General features: G+C 37.8%; 1 protein-coding gene across 1 annotated transcript; it reads right to left on the minus strand.

The window, feature by feature from the left end:
• Positions 1 to 2,127: 2,127 nt before the first annotated feature.
• LOC121397052 lies at positions 2,128 to 11,259 on the minus strand. The gene is made up of 10 exons (XM_041572888.1): positions 11,134 to 11,259; positions 9,451 to 9,584; positions 8,244 to 8,323; positions 7,404 to 7,505; positions 5,675 to 5,779; positions 5,517 to 5,569; positions 4,313 to 4,449; positions 3,741 to 3,793; positions 3,256 to 3,345; positions 2,128 to 2,406 (listed from the first exon to the last, which is right to left on the minus strand). The coding sequence occupies exons 1-10, from the start codon at positions 11,242 to 11,244 to the stop codon at positions 2,282 to 2,284; spliced, it is 990 nt and encodes a 329-aa protein (XP_041428822.1). The 5' UTR covers positions 11,245 to 11,259; the 3' UTR covers positions 2,128 to 2,281.
• Positions 11,260 to 14,949: the final 3,690 nt, after the last annotated feature.

Raw genomic sequence — 14,949 nt, forward strand, 5'->3', positions numbered from 1 at the left:
TGTGTATTATAAAGCAGCAACTGAGAATTTTTGTTGCTTTCATACTACACCCCCTGAAATAATCTGTGCAAACAATCCCTTCCTTCACTACTTGTAAGAGTGCTGAGATCTTGCTTTAGAACTCACCTATTTATCAAAGCTCTTTTTTAAATATTCACTATCTGGCCAGTAGATTCATGTAATATCCGATATCTAAACTGAAATAATCCTGTATTTCCCCTAGGTATTACTATACAACCAATCATTTCAACATTCTACCATCCTCATGTATAAGAGAGGTAATAACTTCACATAAATAAACACCACCCATTTATATAAGTAGAAAACCATACCATAAAAGAACCCATATAATCGAATACTAAAATTAAGACCCAGTGTATCTAAATGTATTAAATGGAACCAGTTTATCACCAAAAAATTCTCATATTTAAATCAATAATAAGACCAAAATGAGTTAGTGTTCTTATCTAAAATATGCATTTACTTTCTTTTTTCAAAGTTTTTCTCACTAAATCCCTCTCCAGTCAATTTTACCTATAACAGTAAATCTATGGTTTTGTTGGTGATTATCTTGAGACACTTTGCAACATGATACCATACCTCCCAACATTTTGGAAACAGAAAGAGGGACAAAAATATTTGGCGCACGTAGCGTGGCGAAATTTTTTGACCAAGCCTATTTTTGTAACCCCCTAATTACCATGTTCATTTCATTCAGGTTATGAAAGTTTGAACACATTTCTGTGGTTTTTATGTGTTATTACAGTCTTGCTAATGGTGGTGAATTTCCCGTTAAGATGCAAGTCAGTTTCCTCAAGAGACCTTATCTTAAATTGTAACAAAAGTATCTAAGTTTCTATTCTGGGATCTCAGCTAAAAGCCAATTAAGTTAGAAGATGTATTGGCCTTCGTGACACGGCCCTGACCTAGTTCTCTTCTTACCTCATTAATTGTTCCTTCAGTGTCTCCTACAATGGAGTAGCATCTTCTCCCCTTCCTCTTTCTGTTGGGGTTCCTCAAGGCTCTGTCCTGGGCTCCTTATTTATATATATACTTCCTCCCTCTGCAAACTAATCAACTCGTATGGTTTCCATTACCATCATTACCACCTCTATGCTGATGATACTCAGATATATCTCTCCTCTCCTGATCTCAACCCAGAACCCCTAACTCGGGTCACCTCCTGCCTGTCCGATATCTACTTGGATGTCGCAACGCTACCTTAAATTAAACCTCTCTTAAACGGAAATGGTTATCTTCCCTCCAACTATCCATCATAGCTAACAATTCCAATATCACCCCATCTCACCCCATGTCACTTCCACCTAAGGAACATATCCAAAATACGATCACCACCAAAGATGCTGCCAAAATTCTTATTCGCTCTCTCGTCATATCACGTCTAGACTACTGTAACTGTAACTCTCTTTTAATTGGTGTTCTCCTCCAGAGACTGTCACCTCTCCAGTCCATGAGCCGCGAGGCTCATAAACCTCACCAACCGCTCCTCCTCTGCCATACCACTCCCTACATTGGCTTCTGCTACCTTTCATAATAAAATTCAAATTAATGACCCTGACTTTCAAAGCACTTCATAATTCTGCCCCACCCTACATCTCTGATCTCATCTCTATATAGTCACCCAACTGATTGCTACGCTCCTCTACTGACCTGCTACTCAACTCTTCTGTCATTACCTCCTCACATTCAAGACTTTGCAAGGGCTGCACCCCTCCTCTGGAATTCTCTCCCACAGTCTGTTCGACTTTCTCCCAACCTTTCTGCTTTCAAACGATCTCTTAAAAAGCACTTCTTTAGAGAAGCCTACCCTCACTCTGCTTAACTACCAAATGCAATACCACATACAGTACCACATCTCTCACTCACTTAATTCTGATCTTGCCCACTCCCACACCTTGTGTCTTATTCCCTTCCCTTTAGATTGTAAGATCATTTGCACAGGGCCTACCTCACCTTTTGTACCGGTATTGGTTGTGATGTATGTAACTCCATATGTTCTATGTATGTAATTCAGGTGATTTGGTTGTATAAACACATTTACTTAACAGGGCTGCAAAATATGCTGGCGCTATATAAATAAATGTTAATAATAATAATATGCAGAAATAATAAACCAGGACCATTTATTAGAAGTTAGAACAAGTATCTATGTCACTTTTGAAAATGAGCTGGGATAGCTAAATAAATTCATGTCTCTCCTTGTTTGTGAACAGCAAATATATAAAATTCTTCATGTCTGTTTCAGATGGATCTCAAAGTTTTAATGGTTTTCAGTGTTCTCTTCCTCTTTGCTCCCAGGAACTAGGTAGGTAAAAGCTGCTTCAAAACAGTGAGCTTTTATCTCAAAGTCGTCTAAAACAGTCTGCTTTGCTTTGGATGTTTTAGCTGAAACAAAAAAATGTAGATATGTGATATAAAAATAGAAATGCCATTTATAGGCAAAAAAATATCTTTTGATATAAAGAATTTATATTCCCTGTCAGGGAAGGTAGTGTGAACTAATTAATGATTGTTCACCAGTATCCACATTTGAAAGAAAATAACTCTTTATATTTTCTTCTAACTGTTAACCCTTCTAGCTGTAGGGTTAAATGACAGCTAATATCCATAAAACAGAAAGTGTATGTAAAGTGTATGTAATGTGCTCATTTTAAGTAAGTTTACATACCTTCCAACATTTACAAAATGAAAAGAGTTACATAGACTTGTGCTGCGTGCCGGGAAATTGTTGGCCATGCTCATTTATGGCCACACCCTCTAATTACCATGTCCATTTTACAAAAGTTTGAAGACACTTCTGGGAGTTTTAGTGCAATGTTTTATGTGTTATAACAATTTTACTAATGAAAGTGAATTGCCCTTTGAAGTTGCTAGACTGTCTACCAAGAGACTTGCTTATCTTAAATAGTTACAATTATTTCTTTGCTTTTCTTAAATTGTTACAAACGTATTTAAGTGCAGCTGCTGGCTGTTCTGGGCTCTTATTTTATTTAAATTTCAGAAACTTTGTATCTTTTTCTCTAATCCGTGCAGGAGATCGAAGAGAAAGTCCAGACGGGACAGTTCAGCAAGAAACCGGAGACTGCAGGCTGAGCTGTCAAAATCGGGACTGTCCCGCAGAAAATGGGACAGTTGGGAGGTATGAGTTTATATTAATTTTCTAATTTAGATTCCCTTTAGTATAAGCTGGAAGGCTGTAGTTTGGACACCCTCTATTATAAAGTTGATACTCACAAGCAAGAAATAAAGTCCTCTGTTTTTCATTTAAAACCCCCAGAAGCAGTATATCTGTCTCAGTCTTAAATGATTGCAACTTCACTTTATCTAGAAGAAATAAGAAGGGCATAATGTTAAAACAGACTGAATGGATTAAATCCTTAGTAGTTGTAATATATAGTGAATAAAGTACCCCCTCTTGTAAAATATAAGGATATTATAAGTTACCGAGGAGTTTCATGATCATATAAAAACACGAGGCCGAAGGCGGAGTGTTTTTATACAGGTCATGGAACTCCGAGGTAACTTCTAATATCCTCATATTTTACAACTGGGGGTATTTTATTTATTATAATACACAAGTTTCAGTGAGTCATGTGACAGAAATGACATCAGAACTCACCGTTTATAACTGATGACATCAGAACTCACCGTTTATTAGGATATAATTTACAGGATATTCATGGCTTTTGTGTATTATACGACAATACATTATTACTCACTTCCAGTCGTTCCGTTCTCATATTTCAGCTCCATCAAGATCTTCTCATCCCCTCTATAATGACAAAATAGTTGGGTGTGAAAATAATATGAAAAAAATGTTGCAGAAAATGTGGATCAGGCAACAAAAATGGCAGATTAGGGTTTTCTCATTCATATTGCATTATAGATGTGATCTGTAATTTGTCTATAATTTATCGACTTTTTGCAGTTGTGGTTACATCATAAGCATATATATATTTATATATAATTTCCCCTATTCTATAATAGGCTTTTACTTTTGCAATTAGTAATTTTTGCAGTTGGCATATAGGCAATAGAAAGGATAATATATTTAATTTTTGTCCTTGTCAGCAAAATCAAGAAAAAGCCAAAGTAATATAAGTTTGAAGTTTACTTTTTATTATTTGACATTTTTTAAAGTAATATTACATTTTCTTTTTCAGAGGCCTTTTTTTGCAGATTAATAATTAAGGACTGATTATTCATGATAATAAATAGATCAAGATAGCCTGAACATCTGGATATTCCACAAAAGATATAACCAGCTAGAAAATCTGTAAATATAACTCACACAATCTGGATCTCTTTGACTGTATATGCTTCTTCTGTTTTACAGAGCTCCAGTTTAGCCGAGTACAGCATTCTGATATTGTAATTTCGATCAGCATAGTTTGAAGCTTTGGCAACAAGCCCCCATGTTTCACATCCCTGTTATCATGAAAGGAGAAATAAGAGAATGTAGACAAATAAATATTAAATGTATATATTATTGAATGAATGGTAATGTTGATTGAGGAATTTCTGCTAGTAGTGAAATAGGTCATTTATATTTGGGGAGCACCACTAAAAAGTTTACTGTCAAGCAGTGGCATGACTATTATTCAGCAGATCACGTGACTATGGGGGGCTGAACCGGTCTCAGTAATCTGTGGTACAGCGCACCTTTATCTGTCTCTCATTAAGTGAGTGCTGGGGCCATCTTCAGGAGACTCTCCTGAAGAAGGCCCCAGTTAAGGAGCCGAAACATTGAGAATAAAAGTTAAACTTCACCTTTATTTTTCAAAATGAAGTCCTTGGGAGTGTGGCTTGTTTGTTCACTGTATAATTAGACTTTTTTTTATATATATATATATATATATATATATATATATATATATATATATATATATATATATATGATGTGAATCAACATTTCGTGCCTACCTTTTTGTTGAACTTTTGTTCCTTAAAGAACATATTTACCAGTAGAGTTAAAGGGGTTGTTCACCTTCCAAATTCTTTTTCAGTTCAGTTGTTTTCAGATTGTTCACCAGAAATAAAGACTCTTTTTAATTGCTTTACATTTTCTACTGTTTTTCCAAAATCTAAGTTTAAAGTTGAATGTCCCTGTCTCTGGTGTTTCAGTCTGGCAGCTCAGTAATTCAGATGCAGATTCTGAATTGTTACAATTTTGCAACATTTATATGATTTCTCAGCAGCATTAGCAACTATCTAGAATCAATTGAAACCTCTAATGAAACTCAGGGATTCTGCTCAGCAGGGACAAAGAAATATATCAATTTAGAACAGTTTTGAGGGTCGGCGACCCCCCCCACCACCGGAGCTGCTTTAGAAGGTGAAAAATTAAACTTTATACAATATTAGAAAAATGGTGACAGAAAATAGAAAGTAACTGGAAAAAGTCTTTATTTCTGGTGAACTATCTGAAACCAACTGAACTGAAAAAAGTGTTCGAAGGTAGACAACTCCCTTAAAAAAAAAAAAAAAGAACAAACCTCGATATCTTTTAAATCTTCTGAGTGTTCAAAAAGGTCATAACATTCTTGGGCTAAAATGGAGAGAAATGTTATCACATTACAGTGCTGGTAAATGTTTTCAAATGTACAGCAATGATAAAATTGAAATGTCTGTGTAATCCAGATCCTGCACATACCGTCATTGACAGTACGATTATAGACTGTAATATTAATCAGATTGTTGCATTTGCTCCACTCTAAAAACGAATCCAGCTCTTCTTTTGGGACTGATGCTGCTCTACCTAGAAAGAGAATATTTTATAAAGTTAAGTCTTATTTCCATGTGGAAGATTTGTTCTGAGATATGACACATGATGTAATCGCATCTAATCAACTGCTTAGATTTTGTGTAATGTGCTTGGATTAAAAGATCAGGTTACCAATTTACCCAGTAAAAAATAACAATTATATTGGGAGTCTACCATAATTTTTCAGTTTATTTACAACTACACAACTTACATTCAGTTGACCGTTGTGAATTATGATATTGGTATACCCTAAGATCTACCATAGAGATTTAGTAATTTCATTCTGATAAAGTCTGACATAAGGGTTAACTGAACAGCAATAGCGTAGGACATATGTATAGGGACTCATTTAAAGGGGTGGTTAACCGAACTTTTAGTATGTTTTATAATTGCTAATTTTAAGCAACTTTTCAATTGGCCTTTATTTTTTTTTATAGTTTTTTAATTATCTGTCTTCTGATTCTTTCCAGCTTTTAAATGAGGGTCACTGGCCCCATCTATAAAATAAATGCTCTGTAAGGCTACAAACATTGCTATTGCTCATTTTTATTACTCCATTTTCTGTTCAAGCCATCTCTGTTCATATTCCAGTCTTTCATTCAAATCAATGCATGGTTGGTAGGATAATTTGGGCCCTAGCAACCAGATTGCTGAAATTGCAAATCTGAGAGTTCCTGAAAAAAAAAAAATAACTCAAAAACCATGAATAATAAAAAATGAAAACCAATTGCAAATTTTCTCAGAATATCACTTTCTACATCATACTTAAGTTTAATTTAAAGGTGAACAACCCCTTTAAACCCACATACAAAGTCGTTTCCACGTCCAAAATTTGGACTTATTCACTGTTAGTCAAGTCCCACAAACTTTATTTGGGAACCATATTGCTGTTCCATTTGTTAAGTTTTTATTGTCTCTACCAAGATCTAAGACTGCAATATCTTTGCTTTTTTCAGGTAAATGCAGTAACAACAGGGGTTGCAGGTTTCTTACTTTACCATGAAGCAAATGCCCCTTTTACCAGTTAATCTGATGAATGGAAGACACTTAAAAATGCAGTTGGTAAGGCTTCTACTTTTTTACTAGGCCACATGCTTTTTCCATAGGGTTACATATAACTTGGTAGGAATTCAAACGGGCAGCACTCCATAAAATAAAAGCCTTTATTTCTCACATGCAGGGCAACAGCAGAGCAACGTTTCGAGCCGCCTGGCTCTTTATCAAGTTTGTTGCCCTGCATGTGAGAAATAAAGGCTTTTATTTTATGGAGTGCTGCCCGTTTGAATTCCTAACAAATATCGTATTCGTGTGGAAGGACACGTGGGAAAAGTGCACCCGTGAACAAAGTTGCAGACAAGTGAGTGCGACCTAATTGATTTCAATTACATAACTTGGAAACGTAGCACTGAAGAAATTCTAATGTTGGTACTTCAATGTCAGCACTGCTCATTCCACAATCTATAACACAAAAATGGTTAAACTGGGCAAATCCTCAGGACTGAGGTATTTGTTTTTAATATGTCTTGTTGCGATTGTTTAGCAATGTTAGAATGTACAAAGGTCCCTTCTGATATAGAGTGCATTTATCCTCTGTTTAGGTGTCCAGCTAAATACTTACTGTGTATATACGCTCCATTTATTTCATCATTGGCTCGCTCGTAGCATATCAGAATGTCTGGATGTGGCTGGAATAATATGGTAGTATAAACCTCTTCTAAAACTAGAAAAGGAGTTGGAAAGCATACATTTGATTAGTTAACAGGCTAATCCTCTGCCTCTGCCTGTTAGCACACACACATTCAGTAAGGCAGCGGACCTGATTTTTTAACCAAAAACATTTATTTTACAGTTATGATAAAGCAGAAAATAAAAACTGTATGATGCAATGGGTAAAAGGAAATTTTTTCAACTAGTTCCAATTATTCTTTAATGAGTTGCAACACTGATTTTATGTTTTAAAAGAGATAAGTTATATTGTGTCAGACTTGTCAGCCAGCATGGCAGCTTCAGTATGTACGTGTGTATATACAGGTATCAACTATAGAGGGCTAGGATGTGATTTTATATCGGAGTGAAACACAATATTAAACTTCTCAAGGACAATGAAATATCAAAATGGTAGTAGGCCTGAAGCCTCTCCATGGGCAGTGAGCTCTCTGGGTAGTAGTATTGACGGATGCAAACAACAAGTGTAAATTGAATGTGTAAAATGTTTTGTAATGTACAACTATCTTTCAGTATCTGTTTTTTTTTGGGTAAATGGTGTGTCTCCATAGTGTGCACTCTAACCCTCAAAACATATCAACCCTTTATTTACGGAAGTCACTCTAATTTGCTCCCCTCTCACCCGGTCACCTGTAGTAGCATCTGAATTTTACTTACCCACTGCCACCGAAAAATATTTCATTATATACATGATCACAGTAATACAATATAATAATAAGAATTCTGATCTTACCCTCTGTGGATATGTATTTATAGGCCTGAGTTCCTGGTACTCGTTCATGTCGATAGAGCTGTCCATTGGTGTCTGACATTCTGTAGTTTTTAATTAATAAAAAAGAGGTAATTGTGATTAGTGTGCAACATGAAATGTTATCTGTTATTTAGGGAACCTACAGTACACTGAGATTCACAGAACCAGATGCATACAATTCATAAATATCCATGAAATGAGCACAAGTCCCCAATATGCAATGTCCAATGTTTGATCTGACAGTGGATTACATTGTCTTATAAATACTGCACACACTAGAGGGTATTGCTCTGATATAACTGAGACAATGTTTTTTCTGGCCTGATGTGGCTTGCTAAGTATGGAATGGGTTAGATTCCTGGGGATAACAATAATAGTCTCCTCTGGCCTTGGGCAAGTTGTGTTTTTTTCCTTGTGCCTCAAACACTTTGTGAGCTCCATTGGAAGGGGACTCATTATGACTCAATCTATCACCCTTTGACAAGTGTATCATACATATCATACATACATGGTCTCAATTCGGCACTTGTTTTCATCAACTTTTTTGTATTTTAAGCTTTATAAGCTCCATAGCTTGACCCCAAGCGCATTTATTTAACCAGAAACCCTTCAACTTTAACATGATGGGAACTCTAACATGATACTTACCCTGCTGCAAGTATTTACCCATAATGTTTCCAAGGGTCTTGAATGTCTTTCTGTTCTTTTTCCTGACATAATTTTCCCCTTCCTTTTCTCTTTCTCTCTTGCTACTAAAGTAAATTTGTTTAGCTATTCTATTCTCCCTGTGTGTCTTTCTTTTGCTCCCTAGCACAACCTGGAAGGCTGCTAGAAGATCTAAACCGAATCTGACTAAAACAATATTAGAAGTTTTAATTCTCCTCTACAAATGCAATTGGCCTTGGTGAGGGAACTTATTATTCACAATGTAAGGTATATTATACTATATTTAATTGTGTTGTGTTGGAGTTGTCTTTGCACTGTTCCCCACTTCCTCCCCAAATTTGCTTTCCATGTCCGAGGTGCAATTAAATCCCTTGTGCTTTTATGCGTTAGAAGATGCAGAGTGCAGCAGCACAAACCATGAGCAGGACTGTATGGGCTGTAAGTGCTGTAGCTTGTACTCATTGTAAATGAACCCAGCTTGTGTAGTACAAGCAGAGGTTAAAATTAAGATGAGAATACTTACGGATTGGAGAAGACAGCAAAAGTAAATTCTGTTTCATTGAATGACACCTTTGTATAGACATAAGCTATTTCATCAAGTTGATACTTAGCATTTGGACTAAGAGAAACTGCAATTAAGTTCCACAATCCAGATACCTGTAAATGAAAATTACACATGAAATTATTATAGTCCCGTCATCCACCGTTTAAACAGTCTTTCATTAAATTTTGGTTGTTTTTTTTCCCACAAAGTGAAAAGTATGGTGTGGGTAAATGTTATGGTAAAAAGTAGGAAGGAATAGTCAAATACATCTGTGTAATAAGCATTCAAAGTAGAGGTAACATTTGGTGGTAAACAGAATAAAGGCACTCAGGAAGATTAGAATGGCTGAATAAATGAGACGTATAAAGGACTAGAGATTTTCATCAAAGGGCAAGGAGAAATCAGGAAAAGGACCGAGGGGCATATACTGTATATACAAAATTTAAAAGATGCTGTTGCATGAACAATGTTTCGGCCCTCACTGATTACACCATTGTAGTGTGTGCACGGCTTCAAAATTCAAATTTTGTGTATGTGTGTGTGTATGTGTGTGTGTGTGTCAACCTTTGTTTATTTCTATTTTAAGTCAGGGCTATATTTACTATACAGGCACTCAAATGCCCATACCTAGGATGGCAGCTTCCCAGGCTGCCACCAGATACCCCACACTTTTTGTATCTGTTTAGAGAGCCAATAGCAAGGCCTACTGAGATGCTAAAACATGAGAGGGGGTATTGAAGTGCTCCATTGTGCAATTCACTTTCATGAAAAACCATTTAACCCTTTAAGTTCTGTCAGTAAACTGTAAAATGGATGAGCTTTTACCTTTGGCCTGTGATGACCCCTCCACCCAGGAAAAAAACCCCTCCACCCAATTAAAAAATTGTAATATGTCAATGGGGCTAAAAAAAAAAGATCCTTCCTGGATATTTACATAAAAAAAAACTATAGTTAAACTGACCCCTAAAAGCATAATTATTTAAATAAAAGCTCATCATAGTTCTACAGAAATTTCACAGTTCTCAATTCACTTCACAGGGTTTGTAGGAGAATATTTATCAAATGCTGAACTCTCACTTTCACTTTTATGCTCCTACAAATCCCATACAATTCAACAGAAATTTGTGCAAATTCTCTCTAATTTTCCTTTTGAAAGCTATATTATTTCCTAAGGGTCTTCCATTTCCACTCTGTATACTGTGTTATAAATATAGTAGCCATCTTGGAATAGACAACTTTGGATTTTATTAATTATTATTATTATTTTTTTTCTAAAAAAAATGTTCTAATGTGATCCCCTTTTTCTCCCCCCAAATTCCATGAGTTAAGGTGGCCATACATGGACCGATAAAAGCTGCCGACAGACCGAGTCGGCAGCCTATTGCACTGTGTATGGGGCCCCCTGACGGGCTTCCCCGATCGAGATCTGGCCGAAAGTCGGGCAGCTCTCCGTTGGATCGCGGCCGCATCTGTTCGTGATGGTCCCGCGATCCGACCGCCCTCTCCCGTTCATTAGGATCCGATCGTTGGGCCCTAGGGCCCACGATCGGATCAGCCCGATATTGCCCACCTCAAGGTGGGCATATCGGAGAGAGATCTGCTCGTTTGGCCACCTTTAGTCACAGCCTGTTATATCATACACAATATATTTGGCATTCTTACCTTTGCAGGGTCTGGCAAGATCCCTTGGGGTTCCCCAACACAGTCAGAGGGGCTGCCATGGGTGACTGCTAGGAAACATGACAGAAACAGAAAAAAACTGAGGACACCCATCTCCAGATAAGATAATGACAGTCCCGTGAAATTGCCCCTTTTATAAGTCCTGGTGCTAAAAAAGGACAAGGTGATCATAAGCAAATGTTTGCAGACCAAATATTGATCAGGACAACACAAACAGAACTGCACTTTGGTTTCTTAGTACAAATTTAATCCACCTCCAAAACATCTAATTTTGTTATAATAAAACCACAAAACGTGTCATGTTTTTATTGGATTTATTGAATTTCAAAAAATGGCTCAAGTACAACCCGACAGACCCGTGGGTCCCACGGGTATTGGGCCGGCCCACACATCACTAGGAAGTACACTTCACTGCTCTTAGAACCAGGGGAAGAAGCTGGTACGGGTTTGGCGCGCGTCCTACAATGGCAACATTGGGTCTGGTTAGGGTCAGGTGAGGGTTAAGGTATTGCAGGTCAGGGTCAGGTGTGGGTTTAGTATTTCCTGACACGCACATCACTAATATATAGTATGTAACAGTGAATGGAACTGGAATGCCAGAGCCCAACACATTATGCAAGCATAACAGTGACAGTACAAAGACACAATATACATGCAGGTACCCTATATACATATTAGAAACAGCACAGATTCCATCACCCACCCCCACACACAGTTACACAATAAAAAGTAAATAATGAACTGGAACATGTCAAATTTTAATCCTCTCCTTTCACTCATAACACATGAATACTGAATTAAACTAAAGAATGATACCCATGCCTTATTATGCTATAGAGCAGGCATATCAAACTGAGGATTTGGGGCCACTTGTGAGGGACCTCTTGTTCTTTAAATGGTAGCCCAGATACTTCTCATGCTTTACTTAAATACAGCCCCAACTGTTTACACCATATCAATTAATTTTTTTTGTTATAACGGATTAATTCCGGCAACAGAGCTGGGGGCACCTGAATTTCCGAGAAGGCACACTCACAATACCATACTGTACATCTTCTGCACATGTGATATTAGGCTTGGGGGCATGCTGAGGTTACAGTGCCTAAGATGGCATCAGGGCAAAATACGGCACTGCTTCACAACACATGGATGAATAGCTCCAGATCGACATTGTCACAGGACACTACAGCTGTGTAATGTAGTAAACCACGGATCCTAATAACTGTCATATTAAATTGCTGAGTTAACCATTTATGGAACACACAGCTTTTCCAGTCTCACTTGTTCACACAATTCCCAATAACATTATCATAAAATACAGTTATGGGATCTCTTATCTGGAAACCCTTTATCCAGAAAGCTCTTTTAAGCAAATAATTCTAATTTGTAAACATTTATTTCCTTTTTCTTCATGATAAAACTGTACTTTGTACTTGATGGTAACCAAGCTGCATGAACAGACCTAAGGTATGGTGATCCAAATTATGGAAAGATCCCTTATCCAGAAAACCCCAGGTTCCCAGCATCACTTATAGCAGATCTTGTAGTTGTACAAGGTTTTCCAGACTACTTGTCCCCAACCCCCTTCCTTAAGCTGGCCATAGACTCAAAGATTAGTTTGTTTGGCGACATCGCCAAACAAGCAGATCTTTCCCCGATATGCCACTAACAGCATGGCTATATCGGGGGTAATTCGAACGTTCGGCCGTATGGCCAAACAATCGAATTACAATATGTCAAGGGGCTCCGACGGTTAAAAATCAAACCTTCCCGATCGATATCCTGGCCAGATATCGATTGGGAAGACCCGTCGGAAGCCCCCATACACGGGCAGATAAGCTGTCAAATTGGTCCAAACAACCGATATCGGCACCTTTATCTGCCCGTGTATGGCCAACTTTATTCTCTCCCTTCAGATTAGGCAGCTCAAGTTCTTCCAGGTTTCTGACACAGGAGAATTTAATTTCTAATTGCCCTCTATGGGACAAAAGGTCCTACTTAATCCTAACTCCCTGTACATTGGGTCACTGACTGGCGATGTAGAAACTGATTAGAGTCAGCTCAAATAAACCCTGAATTTTCCAAAAACAGGTGCACGTACCATCAGTGGTCCATCATCCACCAGGAGCAGCCAAACAAAGAAATCTTCGTACAGCACCTTATCGTTAAAAATGCCTTTATTCAAAGTTTCATGGCAAACCTGGTCAGCAACGTTTCAGGCCGATGTGGCCTTTTATCAAGCTACTGCTACTGACTGGCGATGTACTGCAGGGGTCTGACCCTCTCCATATTCCTTGTTGGAGCCTCAGCTGCTCAGATAGCTGGCTTATCCCGATCTCTCACAACCTACATCGAGCTCCACAAATCTGGTCTTCCACTAGATAACCTAACTTGGTACCTCTCTTGGGTGACAGATCTCATGCTCCCTCCCTGGTATAATCCACTCTTATCTTCTTTACATCAGCCAATGAGGAAGGAGAAAACTGCTCTCCCACTTATACAGCCTCCCAAGGGAAATCCCCTTCTGAGAGCCACTAAGGAGAAGCTGCTCAAGGGGATTCCCTACCTAATAGTGTTCTGTAGTGAGTGCAATAATAACAATTCACAAAATATACGAATTAAAATATATCTACCACTTACAATAGTTAATGCCACTTCAGCAGTTCACTAAATGGCTTGTGTTGCAAATGCTAACTGAGCAGTGAGGTACAATGTGTAGAAATAGGAGGTAAAGTTAGGTCCATAAATATTTGGACATTTTGGTTCTGTACATCACCACAATGAATTTGAAATGAAACAACTCAGATGCATTTGAACTGCAGACTTTCAGCTTTAATAATTCAGTGGGTTTAACAAAAAGATTAAAAAGAACTAAAGCCTTTTTTACTTCATTTCAGGGGCTCAAAATTGGACAATTGACTCAAAGGCGGGCAGGTGTGGGCAATTCCTTTGTTATGTCATTATCAATGAAGCAGATAAAAGCCCTGGAGTTGATTTGAGGGGGGGAGCTTGCATGTGGAAGATTTTGCTGTGAAAAGACAACATGCAATCATGCAGTGTGATGGCTTGGGGCGTGCATGGCTGCCAGTGGCACTGGTACTGCCACTGTCGATGATGTGACACAGGACAGAAGCACCTGAATGAAGTCTGAGGTGTTCAGAGACATACTGTCTGCTCAAATCCAGCTAAACGCAGTCAAATTGATTGGGAGGTGTTTCATAATACAGATGGACAATGACCCAAGATATACAGCCAAAGCAACCCAGGAGTTTATTAAAGCAAAGAAGTGAAATATTCTTGAGTGGCCAAGTCAGTCACCTGATCTGAACCCAATTGTGCATGCATTTCACTTGTTGAAGACTAAACTTTGGACAGAAAGGCTCACAAACAAACAACATCTGAAAGCGGCTGCAGTAAAGGCCTGGCAGAGCATTAAAAAGGAGGGAACCCACAATCTGGTGATGTTCAAGACTTCAGGCTGTCGTTGCCAGCAAAGGGTTTTTTTAACCAAGTATTAGAAATGAACATTTTAGTTTTAGTTTTTAATTTGTCCAATTACTTGTGAGCCCCTGAAATGAAGTGATTGTGTTAAAAAAGGCTTTAGTTCCTCACATTTTTATGCAATCTTTTAGTTCAACCCACTGAATTAAAGCTGAAAGTCAGCAGTTCAACTGCATCTGAGTTGTTTTATTCAAAAGTTGTCTGTCCAAATATTTATGGACCTAACTGTATATGTAAAGATCTGGGGAGGGGGAGGGTCCAGGGTACCTTTTTTTCCTGCTGGGTAGGTTGTAGTTC

This window comes from Xenopus laevis, chromosome 8L (assembly GCF_017654675.1).
Source record: "Xenopus laevis strain J_2021 chromosome 8L, Xenopus_laevis_v10.1, whole genome shotgun sequence".
Classification (NCBI taxonomy): domain Eukaryota; kingdom Metazoa; phylum Chordata; class Amphibia; order Anura; family Pipidae; genus Xenopus; species Xenopus laevis.